At 41.2% G+C, this 19647-nt stretch overlaps 1 protein-coding gene across 2 annotated transcripts in view; it reads left to right on the forward strand.

Annotated features, from left to right (window-relative positions):
* wasla (WASP like actin nucleation promoting factor a) overlaps window positions 1–19587 on the forward strand; it is a 28774-nt gene extending 9187 nt beyond the window's left edge. Inside the window, exons 3-11 of one of the 2 annotated variants that reach the window (XM_004556265.6) lie at window positions 949–1035; window positions 1296–1392; window positions 2329–2352; window positions 7425–7626; window positions 9470–9512; window positions 14077–14230; window positions 16332–16933; window positions 18025–18133; window positions 18543–19587. In XM_004556265.6, coding sequence (XP_004556322.1) covers window positions 949–1035; window positions 1296–1392; window positions 2329–2352; window positions 7425–7626; window positions 9470–9512; window positions 14077–14230; window positions 16332–16933; window positions 18025–18133; window positions 18543–18604 — 1380 coding nt within the window. In that variant the 3' untranslated portion in view covers window positions 18605–19587. The remainder of the gene's footprint in view (window positions 1–948; window positions 1036–1295; window positions 1393–2328; window positions 2353–7424; window positions 7627–9469; window positions 9513–14076; window positions 14231–16331; window positions 16934–18024; window positions 18134–18542) is intronic. The other variant, XM_004556267.6, reaches the window with a different exon arrangement.
* Window positions 19588–19647: the final 60 nt, after the last annotated feature.

Below are 19647 nucleotides of genomic sequence, written 5' to 3' on the forward strand. Positions count from 1 at the left end.
GCTTCACTTTTCAGATCTGTAAACTATGTTTATTTTTTATACTGTTTGTGGACCAGACGAGTAGGTATTGATCACCGAGGGTGGTCTGTGGGTGCAGGTGATGGCAGACTTGCATCTCAGATGACCTGTATTATAACTATAGGTAGTGCGATGGCAGGGCCAATAATAAACCCAGCACCTCAGTCCCATGGACTGAGTAACAGAAACTAGGAAATGCTGAGACACCTGCAGAAAAGGCACCTTGAAGCAATTGTTGTTGTGATTTGGCACCATATAAATAAAATTGATTTGAAAAACCTTTTTGTAACTTTTACTTCCTCTAGTCAGTGCTCGTTGACCAAAAGTACTCTTCCGTCATCTCGGCTGGAGCTGAAGTAAACGTACTGATATGAAAAAAGGCGTTGCGTTTAATTTATTACACAACATAAAATACAAGTCCGTCTATTCGCTTTCGCTTATCCTTTTCGGGATCGTGGGGGGGCGCAGGAGCCTATCCCAGCTGTCATAGGGTGAGAGGCAGGGCTCAAGTTTTATGCTTAAAAATTATAAGTAATTGTTTTATCATATTTAAATTGTTTGATTGTGTTCAAAGCCAAATTTTTAATTGAATTTCTAATTAACGGCCCAGCCCTACTTGTAGATAGAAAATGCATGCTGCAAATATTTGGCAGTTTCTTGTTGGTTGTGTTGTTGGTGATTTATTTATTTATTTATTTTTTTCATTTAACTAAGTGGAGGTGAGCTCCTTATGGAGGTGTGTTCAAGGATACCAAAATGCATCATTGTCTTCCAGAAGACATTTAATTTCTTGAACAAGCAGCCAGCTCTTAAATCTCTCTTTGGGTTGTTGGGAGTATGAATTTAAGTTGTAGAGGATTAGAAGTCAGATTTTTTTTCTGAACTTTTTTTTTTTTTTCAATTTCATTTTTCCGTAATTTTTTTCTGTAGGAAGGGAAAATGATGTTCGAACAGGAACTCTACCACAACTTCTTCATCAGCAACTCCAGACCCTACTTCATTACATTTGCAGGAGATGTAAGTGTTTGTTTTCTTTTGACTTCTTCAAGACTTGAATGTCTACAGCAGATGATTAGTCTTCCTGTTTTTAGAGTCTATTCTCACCAAGAATTTTATCAGCATAAAATAAGGCTGTGTGGTTCTTTCATATTTCCAAATATCAGTTGTCAGGCTTGTCTTTATCCACCTACAGTGTATTACGATTTAATGTTGCACAGTTTTTCTGTTCTTCAGAGAAAGCTGTTAGAATCACATTTCACCCTTTCTCTTTCTTTCAGACATGTCAGATTGGCTTGAACTTCGCCAGCGAAGAAGAAGCCAAACGATTCAGAGCCACCATTGATGACTTGCTCAACCGACGACAGCGGAAAATAGGTGAACTTTAATGTATCAGTTTGTCTTTGTGTTCTTCCTCAATTGGTTTAACCTTTCACAACTTTTATTGGAGAACACACCTTATCTTTTGCTCACTCAGCCTGAATGCGGCTCAGAAGTCACTGCCTTAAAGGCAGGTTTGGGGCTGACTTAGAGTTTGGCACACTGTTAGAAAAGGGAGGGGAGGTAGTTAAAAGTGCAGGATTGTTTAGTGGTGAAAGTAAAAACAGCTCTACTTTGAGCTGTGAATAGCACTGACTCTCCGGACACTAGCAGTGGAAGGCTTGTAGAGGACTGATCCTCACCAAAAGTATTTCTCGGAAGAAAAAAAAAATCACCTCTCATATCAGTCATCAAGCTGTGGTTTCCACTGACAGGTTTGGTTTGGGACTGTTTTTGTTTGTTTCTGTGGGGTTTTGTTCCCCTATTTCTATTTTTTCTTTCGCTTCGCTGCTGTGTGCTCCATCTCTTTCTCTCTGCTGCTGTAAAGCTGTCAGTCTTTCTCAGTAGAGTAAATGTCTCTGCTGTGAGGCTCCTCTGACTTCCCTTCAGCTCCTTCCAGCATGTTGGCCTTTTGAAGTGCACCTCTCAAACTGTGACGATGACTGAGGGTTCAAAGGCTCACGGGGCTGGCACAGCTGGCAGGACGCTGTATGGCAAACACAGTTGAGCTTTCAAATATTTTGCTTCTCTTCTTTTTCTGCTCAGGCCAAGAATAACCTGACTGCTCTATTAAAATGCTTTTTCATATGTGAAGCAGCATTTCTGCAGCTTAGGGCTTTAACAGAACTAACTGAACCTAAAAAGCACTTTTCTGACTCTTTTTTTTTTTTTCTCACTAAAACCTCTTAATAAGTTCCGCTTCATACATTCTAAAGATTGCTGACTCGTGATTACTTTTCTGAAACCATAATTCTGTTAATTTTTCTTTTGCAGAGAAAAGAGGCGACCCTAAAAATGGTATGTTAAACTCTTAATAAGTTTTGCTTACGTAGGCTCTTAACTTTAGTTAATTTTGTAAAAATTATTTTTCTCATTCAGGCTTTAAAAAATTCAATAACAAGTACATAGAAATGAATAAAATGAGGATGTCATTCATCCCCTGAAGTAAAAAAAAAAACCAAAGAAATACAGCAAGATGCAACATGTGGAGAAATGGCAAAGTAAACGCTTCAGTTATCCAAGGATTCAATAGAGGATTGATAGAAATATGCTAAAACTGTAGCATATGAAGCACTGAATAACCAAGAATATAGGCACTCAATCATTTCCAATATTAGCAGGTTACTATTCTAAATAAATGAATTCTAAGAATCTAAGCCAGGACTGCAGTAATTATCTGTGCGCAAATACATGTTGAGCTTTTAGTTTCTTGGTTCAGTTTTCATGTAATCCCTTTTGCTACATTGAATTAAATGGTGGTTTGACAGGTCTTTCTGTAAATACACCTCCTAAACATTAGTAACACTTAGATTTCAGAAACTGCCGTTTCGTACATATAGATCATCTGCTTATAAACCACCAAATATGCCCAACAAATGCACCCGATTGCTACTATTGACCTTCTATTTTTTGTTTTGTTTTGTTCTTTGTGTGTGTATTTTGAAAATTACTGAGTGAATTAGCAGTTGGAATATCTGTTTGAACTTGCTTGTGTGGGTTTTGATGGTTACAGTGGAGAGACCATTAAATGAAAGCTGTTAAACACATGAACTTCAGACAGTTTTGATGGCGATTGGTAAGGAATCCATTGACTTTGTACTAGGATATAGAATAAGAACCAGCTGATGTCCAGTTCAGCTAGTTATTTCTAGAACAGTTCAGAGCTGCAGTGGCTGTAGGAGTGGCTGTAGCTCAGGTGGTAGAGCAGGTCACATACTAACGGGGAAGGTTGGTGGTTGCATGCCAGATATCCTTGGGCAACATATTATCATCCATCGGAGTCTGAATGCACTTGAATGTTAGATTGTGCAATGGGTGTAAATTTGTGAATGGGTGAGTGAGGCTAGTTGTGTAAAACACTTTAAGTGCTCAAAGTAGAAAAGCGCTATATATGAACCAGTCCATTTCCCATTATCCAGTGTTTAAGAGCAGTGTTGATCAAACTGGCAAACACTGGTCTTGTAGAAGGACCTCCTTGTATGACCGCATAGGCGAGACAGTGATGACAACAGCGTTCGTCCTACAGAATGTGTGTGTGTGTTAGTGTGTGTGTGTGTTTGAGAAATGCCATTAGACTGTTTCCTAACACATTGGCAGCATTGTTTCACAGTCTGGCTCTCACACTGACAGAGTGAAGCAGGTTAAATCTGGTTTATGGAGAAACCTTTCTGTGCCGTATGTAGACCACACGCTTTCTGTTGTTCTCTTTAAACCCTCTGGTGTGGGTTTTAATACTTCATACAAAAGCCTTTGTTGGTGATAACATCTTCAAGTATGGAGAAACTAGTCATATGTATTGCTCAGGTCTGATTTTGGCCCCGTTCTTCCCCACAAACAGTCCTGAAGGTTCTGTGGGCCCCGTCTATAAACTCTGAGCTTTAGTGCTTTCCAGTGATTTTCAACTGGATTTAGGTCAGATGATTGGCTGGGCCGTTCTAGCAACTTGAATTTCTTTCTTTCTGTGTGTTTGGAATCATTGTCTTGCTGAGACATCCACACTCATTTCATCTTCATCATTCTGGTAGATGGCAGCAGGTTTTTATCAAGAATGTCTCTGTACATTTTCCATTCATCCTTCCTTCAGTTACATGAAGCATGCCAGTGCCATATGCTGAAAATCAGCCCCACACCATGATGTTCCCACCTCCAAACTTCACTGTTGGTATTGTGTTTTTGCAGTGCCTTTGACCTTTGACCTTGTCTAAATGTTGTTCTGCGCTTCAACATGCTTTTTCTTCAGCTGTGGAGCCTTGCATGGTGAGCGTGCATACAGGCCACGGTGGTTGAGTGCATTACTGATTGTTATGTGTGTATTGTACCTGCTAATGCCAGGACTTCTTATTAATAATTATGTATTACATCAGTTTAAAATATTTATTAAACTTCATGTTTTGTGAATTTTTTTCAAAATAGAAATTAGCACGTTCTTCATTTTTGTTCATCTAAATGATTAGGTTGGATATTGGTTAAAGATGGCTGCTTTTGAGTCCTTGATTTAATTAAGAAGCTGTAAAATGTGGTTATCAGTGTGGATGGATATTTGATGTTAGTTTTTAGAATTTTATAAATGATTAATCCTTTGTATTTTCTTTTCAGTCAGTACTATTAAAGTACTTATTTTGATATCAAAGCAAAAGTACCTCAACAGCTCTGTTTGAAGGCAGGGAAACAAGCACCTCCCCCATCCCACCCGAGTCCTTAGGCTGCTGATGAGGTAGACCTGTTGGTCTAGTTGTAGAAGTCCAGAATTCTTGGGGAGTGTGGTGGGGGTGCAACCAGGGATTCAGACATAGATTACTAGTGGATTAGTGGCTGTGTCAGATGTTACTTCAGTTTGTGGAGATTACAAGGAATTTCCACACTGTATGGCTTGCACCAACAACATGGACAGTTCATTGTGCACATTAAAAAAAGAATATGTCATGAATGCTCAGTGCAGACGGATGAAACCACACAGTTTGTGGCAGCCTTCTGTCATATCGGTACATGGGGTTATAGCAAGGCATGTTGATGGCACTGTAAGAGTGTCAAAAAGGGTCGCTTGCTTGGATTATTTTCCTAGAGTTAAGAGCAAACCAGCATTTCATGGAATTTAGTTTCAGTTCCCTCAGACAGGCGTTAAGCCTTTAAAATATATATATTTGTGTAAATAAGGGTGGGTGATCTTTATCCTTCAACCTCAGGTCCTCTACCAGAGGTCTGGGATCTTGAGGGTCCTGCGCAGCATCTTTGCTGTTCCTAGGACTGCACTCTTCTGGACAGAGATCTCGAATGTTGTTCCTGGGATCTGCTGGAGTCACTCGCCTAGCTTGGGAGTCACCGCACGTAGTGCTCCGATTACCAATGGGACCACCGTTACCTTCACTCTTTGCATTTTCTTGAGTTCTTCTCTGAGCCCTTGGTACTTATGTTCCTTCTTCTTGATGTTGCTTTCATTCGGTATCACTACAGCCGTATTCCTCTGCTTGTCCACCACTACTATGTCCGGTTGGTTAGCCACCACTATTTTGTCCGTCTGTATCTGGAATTCCCACAGGATCTTAGCTCAGCCATCCTCCACCACCATAAGGGGGGTTCCCATTTTGACCTTGTGATTTCCAGGCCATACTCAGCACAGATGTTTCTGTATGCTATGTCGGCCACTTGGTTATGGCGTTCCATGTATGCCCTGCCTGCTAGCATCTTGCACCCTGCTGTTATGTGCTGGATTGTCTCAGGGGCATCTGTGCACAGCCTGCACCCAGTTTCTATGGATCTTGTACTTGGAGCTTGTTCCTGTGCTGCCATGATTAGTGCTGCAGCTGTCAAGAGGTGCTGTGCTAGGTTTAAATCTCTCACAATGGATGTCCCTTTGTGTTTTTGCACTGTCCTAATACTGAACTCATGATGTCAAGATGCATACAAATATGTACACACAAACTCATTTACTCGCACATAAACACATTTCATTCCAATGTTGACCCTGTGCTAACTTGCATATGACAAATAAAAACTAAAACAGTGACACCACAACACTACCAATGTTTTGATGAGTTCTTCTTGTCCTTAGCGGGCGACCAGCGGCGGTGGTCTGCCACGCAACCAGTACGCTGCTGTAGGTGCCGCAGGTTCTCTTGCTTGATCAACGATTATCTTCCACGCTTTTCGATCTAAGGCGATGGTTCTTGCCTGCTCGAGGTCAAGTCGAAAGGCCTTCAAATCATCCTGGATTTGTTTAATCCATGTCTTCTTTGGTGCATTTCGATGCACCCTCCAATCGGTGGGGCGGGTCAAGCAGAGTAGGCCATGGGGGTAGCGGCTTGGGTCCATTCGACAAATGTGGCCAAACCAACGGAGTCGGCGGTGCTGGATTAGGTCGCTGATCGTCGGTTGGCTGCCGCAGCTGGTGAGGATGGTGTCATTCGAATGACTGTCGTGAAGGGAAACGCCGAGAATGCATCTAAGGCAACGCATTTGGAAAACTTCGAGCTTGCTCAGGTCGTGTTTGAGCATTGTCCACGTCTCTGCGCCGTAAAGTAGAATGGGCAGGATCAGGGTTCGGTAAAGGCAGATCTTTGTCGCCAATGAGATGTTGTTCTTCTTCCAGACGCACCAGCGCAGGGAAGCAAATGCTGCCGCCGCCAGCCCAATTCTGGAGCGTATCTCCACTGATGATGCCACTTTCCTCTCCTCGACGAGGGACCCCAGATATTGAAATTGTTGGACTTGTTTGATCTGCACACCATCGAGGTGGACGATCGTTGGTGAGCCGTCGGTGGTCAGGACTTTGGTCTTCTCGGCGTTAACCTTGAGGCCGTACAGTTTGGAGTGCCGGGAAATGTCATAGAGGATGTGAGTTGCCTCGGTGTCGTCTTCGGCAAAAATGGCGCTATCGTCAGCGAACATTAGATCGGTGATAAATCGATCGGTCGAGGCTTGGACTCCGCGGCGGCCCTCGAATGCTTTGCGCATTATCGCATCGATGACGATGTTGAACAACAGCGGTGACACCACATCGCCCTGCCGGGCCCCTGTCATGATGGGGAATTCTTCGGACACTTCGTCATGAATGCGTACCTGGCTGGTCGAGCCATCGTAGGCGGTTTGTAGTAGTTCGATGAAGATCATCGAGCTACTTCTGATGAGTTGGCGATACTCATCTGTATCATCAGCATATATCATCAGTACTTATCACACTCACTCTGTATTTTGTGTCTCTCTCTCACACACACACACACACACACACACACACACACACACACACACACACACAAAGATACTTTTTGGCTGAATATGTGACAATAAAAATCTGAGTTGTTAAAAATCATTAAAAAAATTATAGTGGTTGTTACTTTTTCAACTCTTTCTGCTAACTTCCTCCACATGCACAGGCCCAACTCTGCATGTGGCCACAGTAGACATAAAGAACCCGGAGATCAACAATGTCCGATTCCACAACTCCCACAGCCATCAACAGCCATATCACATCAACAACATGCTGAGCCACAGCGGCCTGAGCCGGAAGGACAAGAAAACCAAAGGCAAGAAGAAGAAGCTGACGAAGGCCGATATCGGCACGCCGAGCAACTTCCAGTGAGTCCGAGTCACACCACACAGTGTACTGAGTGCTCCAGTGCTGAGCAAATAGGACTTTTTTTAAATTTATTGAACCAAATCAAATGTCTAAAATAATGAACATATTTTATCATGTAGTTAAACTTTTTCATCTGTTGATGGAGAAAATTACTTATTATTAATATTTATTATTGCACAATCAAATTTTGACAGTTTAGTAACTGCAGTTCTTCCATATGGGCAAGCTGCTCTTGTGGCCATTCTGCTCTCTTAAGGCCTTTTGTCTTGTGGCCAAACAGATTTCAACTGCAGTATCCTAGATTTAACCTGGCAACAGTAGTCCTAGTTCTGCTGTGGAGATCTGCTGTGAGTGGGAGAGCAGAACAAGGACCACCAGCTGCAGTCTAAGTTGGTGTGGTTGAAAATTGTCTACGAGATGTAGCTGATTATTTCTCTGTTGTTTACTGTCACAAGGGTAGGGGTTAAAAACGTGGTCCCTTTAGCACATGTGCATATATATCCTCACATATGCACACATACCACGCTGTGAAACCCACAAATATGACCTAATTCACACCTCCAGCTCATAGTTGATCTCCAGAGTAGGGCTGTTCGATATAACGATATATATCGGCTGACGATATAAAAACGTCTATCGTTTCATTTTACACTATCGTTTGTTTTGTGGTGTCGCAAAATAAACTGTTTACGGCAATATTTTCTCATCATTTTGATGGTCACTGTAGTGGCTATATTAATTTCTTAAAGTTCTCTCTTTCTCTTATATTTAATATAACCACACTACAGACGGACAAGTGCCTGTTTTTATGCGTTGTCGTTAGCAACAACGACGGTAAAACCACCGCGTGTCTGCTTGTTTATTTTCCACATAAACCTTTCAGAATAAAGCTCAAGATCCTGTTGAGACCTTTCAAAATAAACTGAATGACGTGAAAGAGTATGCAGAGTGTTTATGGATGAGAAGCAAAAAAGAGCCGTCAGGTGCTAGAAAACAAACCTTAGACTCAAACGTTAGAACAGGCTTTTCCCCGCAGCACGCCGTGTAATAAATACTTACAAAGAAAACTGCGGCCTTTACAACTTATGTCTAAAAATGTATCGATTCATCCATTGGTTAAAACACTCGACTCCAGCTACATGACGCCCAGCTGGAAACACTTCCCACAAGTCGAGCTGCCCGAGATTCACAGAATTTACAAAAAATGTTAAATTTTTGTGATTTATATCGTTATTGGGACGATAGATGTCTTATATCGGGATATGAGATTTTGGTCATATCGCACAGCCCTACTCCAGAGTGGGAAGACTACTATTCCCAGCTGCAGGTAATCATGATAGAGTTGTAGCTCACCCAGCCAAAAGATTTTCTGTGAAAGCAGCTGAATCAAGGTCACCATAACAGTGACCAGTGGATTGTGTCAGGTTACATTTCACCGCGTGTTATATTTGTATAACTATGCATGTGACGAATAAAGAATCTTGTATCAAGCTTGCTGATTGGAAAACACAAGATTAGAAAGGCTGGTGTTAGCTGGTAGGCAGAGACTGAACAGCAGAAAAGCAAAAGTCTGCTTTACACACCCTAAAACTTGAAACACAATGACAAATGATAAAGTTTTTGGACTGTGGTGTCTGTACAGTCTGATCTAGCAATGATAGGCTCCTTTGTGGCAACAGTGAACATGTTACATTAACGTCTGAGAGCCTTCAATGGCCACATTATCAGAGTGCAGTGTGTGCATTCACTGTGTATCATGTGCACATGCTAACCAGCTGATGTTCTTCTGTGTACTTACATACGCGTGTTTGCATGATCTCACTACACATCTGTCTTCTTCAGGCACATTGGTCATGTGGGCTGGGATCCAAACACAGGTTTTGATGTGAGTACCCCCCTTTATATATACACACACACAAGCAAGCACAGTAGTGACTTGTGTGGTGGCTGCTTGATGAAATCGCACAAATTTGGCTCTTGTTGCTTCCTGCTCTGCATCTGAGAACCTGCACAGAAGGAATTTGGAGATTTTCTGTCAGGTCAAAAAAACATCTGTAGGTTACATCTTTGTAACGCTGACTCTGTGGGCAATAATGTAGCTGTCACGCTGTCTTCCGCTTTCCTTGTACTGGCAACATTTACTGTGTGTTACTGGATCATTTATGATACATTACTATATGACTTGCAATTAATTAAAACGTACTTGTTTAAAGCTTTATGTGTCTACTTTACAGACCCAAAATGTATAAGGATGATGGATTCAGACTTGATTAGGCCCAGATCAGTCATGTCCCTGCAAGCCCCATTCAGATACATTTTGGATCCATTCACAGTTACTTATTGTCCCGACAAGATCAGGATACACTTTTAGAAATTGCTCAACCTTCCAAAATTATACAGAAATATCTAAAATGTAGTTGACCAACATGTAGATCGCTCTCTAAAGGCTTCTGGCATTGTTTTTAGTTAAATTTAGTATTTAAATTTAGTTTTGTGTTTTTGTTTTTTTTAGCTTACCGTATTTTCACGACCATAAGGCGCACTTAAAAGTCTTAGATTTTCTTCAAAAAGTGCGGCGCGCCCTATAGCGCAGTGCGCCCTATGTGTTGTAAGGAGGACGTAGTAGAGAACACCATGAGAACGTTAAAGGGTGAAGTGTGGGCGTTGATCGTATATACCGGGACAATCGCACATACCTGTATAAAAGAACAGGTATGTGCATTATGCAGGACATCGTTGTTTTAACAACCCTGAAAATGGCAAAGAGACATGCTTATGAAGCACAGTTTAAACTGAAGGCCATCAGCTACGCGGAGGAACATGGAAATCGAGCAGCGGCGAGAGAATTTAAGATTAACTAATCGATGGTTCGCAAATGGAGGAAGCTGGAAAACAAGCTCCGGCAGGTCAAGAAAACGCAGCTGAGTTTCCGCAGACATAAGGCGAGGTGGCCCGAGTTGGAGGAAAGACTCGAGCGGTGGATCATCGAGCAAAGAGCGAGCGGGAGAAGCGTTTTGACGGTCACCATTCGGCTAAAAGCAGTTTCACTAGCTGAAGAGATGAACATTGAACATTTCCAAGGAGGTCCGTCTTGGTGCTTTCGTTTTATGAAACGGTGCCATTTTCCCATCCGGACCAGGACTACGGTAGCGCAGCAACTTCCAGCGGATTATAAGGAAAAGCTGGCCATCTTCTGCTCCTACTGCAGCAAACACATCGGCGACAAAAACATCCAGCCCAGCCACATCACAAACATGGACGAGGTCCGCTCACTTTTGACATCCCGGTGAGTCACACTGTGGAGAAGAAGGGGACCAGCACGGTAGCGTGCCCATCTCACAGCCGATGTGAAAAAACTTGTGAAGCAAATGAACTGTGAGCTTGCTGTCATTCCGGGAGGCCTGACAAAGGAACTCCAACCGCTGGACATCGGTGTGAACCGCCCGTTCAAAGTAAGGCTGCGAGCGGCCTGGGAGCGATGGATGACCGGTGGAGACCACAGTTTCACCAAGAGTGGAAGGCAGCGCCGGGCGAGTTACGCCACAATTTGCGAATGGATTGTAGATGCTTGGGCTAACATCTCTGCTGGCACTGTTGTTCGAGCTTTCGCAAAAGCCGGCATCGTTTCCGAGGAGCCGCACGGCACGGAAAGTGACTCTGACAGTGAAGAAAGTGAACCTGGCATGTTTGATGGAGATTTAGCGCAGCTGTTCAATTCAGACACAGAGGATGAGGACTTCGATGGGTTTGATTGATGATAAAAATGTGAGTACCAAACTTTGTTTTGCTCCTGCTTTATTTTTAAATACGCACACTTGTATGCTTGTATGTTGTTGATGATGACGATTATTGGTAATAAAAATGTGAGTACCAAACTCAGTTTTGCTCCCGCTTTATTTTTAAATACGCACACTTGTATGCTTGTGTGTTGTTGATGATGACGATTACCGGCAATAGAAATGTGAGTAAGGTACTGAATTCAGGTTTGCTCCCGCTTTATTTTTAAATATGCATACGGTACTTGTATGCGCCCTATGGTCCAGTGCGCCTTATGTGTGTGTTAAATACAGTAAGGGCACACATAACTGAGACTGCGCCTTTTAGCACAGTGCGCCTTATGGTCGTGAAAATACGGTAATGTAAAACTGTTACTGTTAGCAACAGTTAAACACCTCTCCTGTTGCTGTAAGAGAGCCATCATGTGTCAGTGAAGTCTGATAATAGACAAAATTATACAAAGTTCCACTGAGCAACATTAAAGTATTTTTTTCTGTAAATCACATTAAGCATTTTTATCCAAAATTATTAACAAGTAAAGACTGTTTCTGTTGTTTTCACATTCAGTTGTTATCAGAAGCTTGCATACACTCAACATGGGCGCGAATGTTTTGGTAATTTTGGGCTTTTAATGGTTTCTTTGAAGTGTTTTTCCAAGTTGGAATGAATGTACAGCATATAACCTTAATGATTTTAAAAAAGATGCAGATGTTGGAGTTTATTTTGGGTTTTCTCTAATCCAGACCTGTGTCAGTTATCTTCTCTCCAGCTGATCATATCATATGAGTTACAGAAATCACATTTTGTCTAAAGATTTCTGAAGAAATAGACCAATGTGTTAAAAATGGCTCACAGCAGTTATACTGCAGATCAGGCTGTGCGCAGGAAATGAATCGTACTAACAAAAAACTCAGTTGCTGCTAAAACATCTATTTTAGTAGCATCCTTTAAACAAAACCTGTAAGGTTAGTATAATCTTTAAAGCTTCGATAAATGTTTCTAATGCACAGAAGCATAAGAAAAATAAAAATACCTGATTGGATACCAGGAATCAGGGTACAGCCAGTGTGCATTTCCTGCTGCTCACCACAAGGTGTCACACGGCACTTTGAGCGTCAGTCTGAGCTCCTGCACTGCGGACAAATTAAACACTCATCAGACCTAGAACATGAGGAAGTCTATTGTTAGTTTAAAAAAAACAATCCAACATAAACAGGGAGCTGTTTAGCTTTTAAAACCAGTTTTATTCAGTTAAAGGGTCTTTAAAATATAAAGCACTTTGAGGCCACTGCTGGTGTGATTCAGCTCTATATAAATAAGACTAAATTGAAACTGAATTGAAGATCTTCAGCAGGAGTTAATATTTCCATAGACAAACAGTGACAGTAAGTAACATACAAGGTTAAAGCCTTAGCCCGGATACATCTTTGAACAGCAAACTTACCTGTTCTTCCATATTTACTTCAGTCCTTTGTTTTGTTTTTTTGTTTGTTTGTTTTTGTCTGCACAGCATAAAAAAATCAAAAGAGGAAACTGTAAAAGTATCGACAAAAAGATGTGAATTAAACTGCAAGCATTATGACATTCACAAAACAAGCATCGTGTTTACCTTTCTGGACCAATGTCAGTCATCTTCAGTGAAGACAGTGAAATCTGTCACATACATCCACACAGAAACCAAAGAACACACTTTACAGCCCAGCAGAGTTTATATTTTAAATGTCATGTAGTGTCACCTGTTATTTCTCCACTACATTGTATGAGAAAGATGACACCTGTGGCAGCCACCTAGTGTTTTGGTGTTCAGGGTATTTATTTTTAGTTCATATTGTTTTATATCTCTGTGACTATCTCACAAACAAATTAATACGTCCACTCCAACTGTGTGGAAGCTTTAGGTAGTTATATTTAGGGCAATATCCCACAGTGACAGCTACAAATAAGCTAAAAAGATGTGATCCTTTTGTAGATTTCAAATAAAATGAAAGGTAAGCTGATGTAGTAAATATTCTTTTATTGGATTAGAAAATTGTACACTATAGTTTTCTTTAGATTTTGAATATATCGGAGCATTAAACAGGCGGATGTGTTTTTGGGTTTGAGGGTCCAACAGGACAGAGATGATACAGAAACATGACATCCTTATAAAGTTCACACTTTAAGTTTATGAATGTGCAACTTTTCACAGTTCTCATTCTCTAGTTACTTGCTGGATGAAAACATAATTTTGACTTATAAACACATGGACATACTTCATATAGAGAGGAAAAAGGGGGAAATGGGACATAAACTCCTGCACAAATGCTGGGCTTTATAGCAATGATGACGGGCTCAGGTTGTGTGATATGAGCAGGACAGAAACACCACAGAAGGGGAAGAATGACAAAGTTGATTCTGATTGATAAGACTTTGATTTACCTTGTATCTGGGTTTACATGTTATTGATATACAGACATATCTACTGTCTCTTTCTGCTGCCATCAGACATTAAAAAGCATTAGATGAAGTTTACGTCACTGTTACCAACGCCCATATTAACGGCCACCCAAATATTTTTTGTTTTTCTGTGGCTAAAGTCATATTTGAGTTGCTGGCCTGGTTTTTGCACCATAAGGTTCTTCATAAGGTCCTCCCCAGCGTAAAGCGTATTTTAAAATATACTTTGTCAACAGCTGAATAACCTGGACCCTGAACTGAAGAACCTGTTCGACATGTGCGGCATCTCTGAGGCTCAGCTGAAGGACAGAGAAACGTCCAAGGTCATCTACGACTTCATCGAGAAGAAGGGAGGGGTGGAGGCAGTCAAGAACGAGCTGAGAAGACAGGGTGAGCACGCGCGCGCACACACACACACACACACACACACACACACACACACACACACACACTAACCTACCTGTGAACTGAACTGATAATTACAAATTGTTGAACAGTATAAAAAAAAAGAGTTTTAAGTTCCCATTTTTTGTCTTTCACAGAGAAATAGAAATTGTTGAACTAGAAATAGAAATGTCTTTGTTCAAAAATGTACTGTGAACACAGAAATGATACAGTATATTAATTACATTTTTTAAATTAGAATAAAATGCTTATTTTTTTTATTGTGTTGTTTACCACTTCCAAAACACAGCTATTTCATCGTTTTGGGGATATTTCATCATTAAAAAAAAATAATTAATAACTGAATAAATGCCAGATTTAAGTGAAATGTTCATAAAAATCCAGTTGATTCTCACTGGTCAGTGTATGAAGTCAGAGATCTGATATTTTTGAACTTTTATAAATTCACATGTTGCAGTTCTTCTCACGGTTTTATCTTGAGCTGCCACCTGCTTCCTTTTTTCACATCACACAGCAAATATGAGCAGATCAAGTGCTTTTCTGAGTCTGAATTGTTATTTTGTGAAACGTACTCAGATTCTTCTGTCCTGACTGTTTGAATCATGTTACCATGGACTAGTTAGAAAAGAGGTGTTTGAATTTAGGACAGTGCCAGCGTATGTGTTGGTGTAAATTGAACCCCTCTTTAATTACCTGTTATATTCTAATAATGCGAGTCGTTCCCTCATTTATCTTTAATATTTTATAAGAATTTTATTTTTTTTAGTGTTGCAGACTAATACTGGTTAGTTTATAAAATGCCTTGTTTGAGAGAGTAGCCTGTAGTATGAAGTTAGTTTAGCATGCACATGATATATTTTACTCATGTGGCTTCAAATATTTCAGGTATCTACAGTCACATGAAGGTGGTTTGAATTTAGTAAGACAATCTGTGGTTACTTAATCTAGTTAACTTAGGAAAAGTTGGTGTAATCAGCATTATACCACTGAGAAACATCGACAGGGATAAGACTCTAAGCTCTCAAGTATCATTTTACTTGGTGCATTTCAGGGAAAGATAAAGACTTCAGACGATCTCTAAAGTTTCCAGGGATTTAGAGGTTTTTAGGTTCTTCCTAAAAAAAAATTCCAGTGAGCTGATTGGTCGATAGATGGTGATTTCTTACAAATTTATCTCTTGTGTCAAACACAACCTGCTCTGCAGCAGACTGGGCCTGCAGCATAAGTAATTGTTGCAGTGTGGTAAGAACTGACCCACATTAGACCCTTAGGCTACGTTCAGACTGCAGGTCTTAATGCTCAATTCCGATTTTTTTGATCAAATCCGATTTTTTTTTTTGATCAAATCCGATTTTTTTTGTCTGCTTGTTCACACTACAAATAAAATGTGACAGCAAACGCGCTCCAGTGTGAACCCTCAAAGCGGCCCGCATGCGCTAAAGAAGATGTCACACACAACGCGCCGTTTAGACCCAGACCAAACGGTATTGTTTGACTGATGGCCGTTAATATAAAGACTTGTTTCGAACTTTACGTTTCCCAATTTTGCTTTAAGTTATTAAGTTATTTTGTTATTTACATATGGCCTAATGATTATCCTTATTGCTGTTTTAGAGAGGAGCGGCGCTTCAAAGGATAGCTGCAGATTTCTGTCAGAATCTGCAGATTATACAGTACAAATAAAATGTTCACGTTTCTCCAACGTTGTCTTCACAACAGTTTCACTGACATCTACACTGGATGGCCAGGAAGCGTTCACAATGTCTCCGGCGCTGATAATTAGCGTCTGTCTTGTGTCAGTGACGTAAAAGACGGATTTAATGCGACATGACCGTTCAAACAGCAGTCGCTTTCTGAAACATCAGATATGTATCGGATTCAGTACCACATACGAAAGTGACCCAGATCGGCTTTGAAAGGCGCTTTCGCCTGCAGTGTGAACGTAGGCTTAGTTACTTTGGGGCTTAGTTACTTTTCTGAGCTCCAGATCCAGATGTTTCCCCAGATCACAGTGCTGCAGCAGAGTGGAGCAAAACTGCACAAGAGTTAAACGTAGGATGTTTCTTGTTGTGTTCTACTTCTACAGCACCCCCTCCACCACCTTCTCGAGGCGGCCCTCCGCCTCCTCCCCCGCCGCCCCACAGCTTGGCTCCACCCCCACCTCCACCTTCCAGAGGAGGCCGAGGAGCCCCTCCTCCCCCTCCTCCATCCAGGGCCCCGGCCTTAGCCCCGCCTCCACCACCTCCCTCCAGACCGGGAACTCTGGGTGCCCCACCTCCCCCACCTCCACCCACCAGGGGAAGTCACCAGCCGCCTCCTGCATCCCACCACCACCACCAGTCTCCCCCTCCTCCTCCCCTTCCTTTACATGCCTCTGTTACTCCCCAACCTCCACCCCCTCCACCTCTCCCAGTGGCACAGCATTCTGTGGTGAGCAGCACTCCTGCACTGCCACCTCCCCCTCCTCCTCCCCCACCTGGCCCACCTCCTCCTCCAGAGCCAGATAGCGTAGGTGGGGGTGGAGACTCGCCTCATTCACCAAGTCCAAGTGGGAAGTCGGTGCTGTTGGAGCAGATTAGAGGAGGAACCCAGCTGAAGAAGGTGGAGCAAAACAACAGAGTGCCAACTTCCAGTACTGGACGAGATGCCCTGCTGGACCAGATCCGACAGGGAATCCAGCTCAAGACTGTGAGTCAGTCCCTTTGATCACTGCGATCACTACAATAATACATAATAAATACTTGAGGCTTTATTTGCACATATGAAGACAGCCTTTTTTTGTTTCCTTTCGTTCTGGGGTTTTGTTTTGTTTTTGTGAAAACCCACATTGTAGTTCCTGGTAGATTCTTCATAAGCTACTTGGAAATTTTACTACTTATTAGCCAGCTAACCACAGTCTCAGATAAGCCCACCAAAATTACCAGTGGAATGTTTTGTTTTTGTTGTTTACTGCTTAAATCAGCCTGTCCACTGTTTACTCCAAAACTAAGCTTTTCCTATATTCAGCCCTTTTTAGACAAATCTTTTATGGCAGTGTAAACGTATCTATGCATTTCATATAGTCACTCAGTCTGCCTTTAAGTCAGACTTAAAAATTAATGTAATCAAGATCCTTTGTGGGAAAAGATGTATTCAGAGATCTGATGTTTCCCCATTTGTTTTATCTACTTCATAATCATAATCTATTTTGTAAAACTGAACCTAGGTCTTATGTTATAATTAAATTATGAGGTTTTCTACAGTGTATATAAAGTACTGCAGTGTGGGCATAACATTCAACTAATTTAGCATGATTTTTAATTTGTATAATGAGAGTTTGTTATGTTTTGGGTTGTTTGTCATTTAAAGCAAATTCCATAAATATCTTTTGCAAATGTGCCTTTGTGAAGACTATTCAGAAAACAAGAGGACATGTAGTGAATGGACATGGGTATTTCAGCAAAAATACAACTTGATGTTCCACTTTTCATCCCGAGTTTTTCCACCTCACCCCCAAAAGCTTCTGCTACTACTGGCAAAAGGTGGCAGTGAAGAAACCTACTAGACTACCAACCACGAGAAAAGATGCATTTTAAGACAATACATTTTTAATCTACCTTTTCATATGAGCAGTTTTCCATTATAAATGTCTAAATGCCATAAGATTCATTTAAAGTTAAAACGTTCATCTTAAAACAATAATGTGAAGAGCAAACTCTGAACCACAACTTTCCTCTGGATTGTGTTACAATGCTACAATGTTGCAATTCTTTTTATGTTTTCTGTTTGTCTGTTCCCAGGTGTCGGATCATCCAGAGTCCGGCCCTCCGACACCAGCTCCAACCACAGGCATTGTTGGTGCTCTCATGGAAGTGATGCAGAAGAGGAGCAAAGCCATCCATTCCTCAGGTAGCAGCCTGAAAATGTTCCTTTTTCTGTCAGTCGATTTTCTCCATGGACCTTTCAACCTGTTGTTCATTGTTTATTCTTTAAGTTTTTCTTCTGTTGTTGAAATCAGAAAAATTACCAGTATTTCAGTTTAGTTTTCTCATCAAACATGTAGTCAAGTACTTATCACTGCCCCACCTCTCACCACTGTGTGCGTGCGTGCGTGCGTGCGTGCGTGCGTGCGTGCTAGCTATCCCTGAATGCACATCAGGGAGACTGAGCAAAGGTTACCATTAGGGGTGTGTGTCTGTCAGCACATGTGTGGTCATCTGTAAAGTCTGTTCACTCGTTTATTTCCTGTTTAGATTTTGATTGACTGAGCCAATATGAAAACTCTCCGCCTTCTTCATCTTAATGTTTCTTTTCTCAGATGAAGATGATGATGATGACGAAGATGAGGATTTTGAGGACGACGATGAGTGGGATGACTAATCAGCGCACACACACACACACACACACACATACAGTTTCTCCTAAAAACCTAGTATCTGACTGACTAAAAATGTAAATGTTGTATGAACTTGCTGTATATTTATTTTTGCCTTATTTCTTCTCTTTTTAAAAAAAAAAAAAAAGATTATTATAAATAATCTGTGCAATACCTGATCCGTTAAATCTGGTCCGTTTGCCACACATCCTCACAACTCCACATGTCATTTCCTTCATGTCATTAGAAGCACTTAAATCCAGCATCAGCACAATGTGGAGACGGCACCAGCTACATTTCACTTTCGCTAATAGGTGAATAGAGAACACTCAACTTTGAGGAGTCTGAATCTGTGTGTGCTCCTTGAGAAATATTTGTGTGCGTTTTCATGTCTTCATTCCTTGAAAATTAAAAGGGAGACCAAATGGGCATGATCATCTTTGTGTTTGATAGCAGTTGGTTTAGTATTAGAGAACACTATTAGTTTCTTTTCATACTTTCAAGTTCCCTGCAAAATTTTGGTTGCGTCTTCTTTTTTTCCCCTTTCCTTTGATTCATCTGCTGCACCATGTCCTCGACTTCCATGATAGTTTTTGTTTTTTTTGTTTGTTTGTTTTTTGGGGGGGGGTACAGGATATCAAGCAGGACAATGGGGTCCTTTAAAAGACTAAAAGTTGCTACTTCAGACATGACTGGTAAGTTAGGTTTTTGTTTGGTTTTTTTCATTGGATCTAGTTCTTTTTTTGCCATTCCTGTGACATTCCCTGCAGCATGTGGGTTTGCACTGCCTGTGATCCTGCATCTGTAAACATTGTAGGAAAATTACTTGTTTTAAATTTTTTTTATTGCCCTCCGGTGAGGCTTAATGCTGCATTTAGAAGCTACTGACGTCGACCAAGTGAAAAGGGAGCGAGACAGGCAGTGGTGGTGCACAGTCAATAAGAATACTAAATTGTATACCTAAATAAATGTTATTTACAGAGAGGCATTTGTCTTCTATTCTTTGTCTGAATGGTTTACAGCAGAAATTCACTGAGATTTGTCACAT

This window comes from Maylandia zebra, linkage group LG7 (genome assembly GCF_041146795.1).
Source record: "Maylandia zebra isolate NMK-2024a linkage group LG7, Mzebra_GT3a, whole genome shotgun sequence".
Classification (NCBI taxonomy): domain Eukaryota; kingdom Metazoa; phylum Chordata; class Actinopteri; order Cichliformes; family Cichlidae; genus Maylandia; species Maylandia zebra.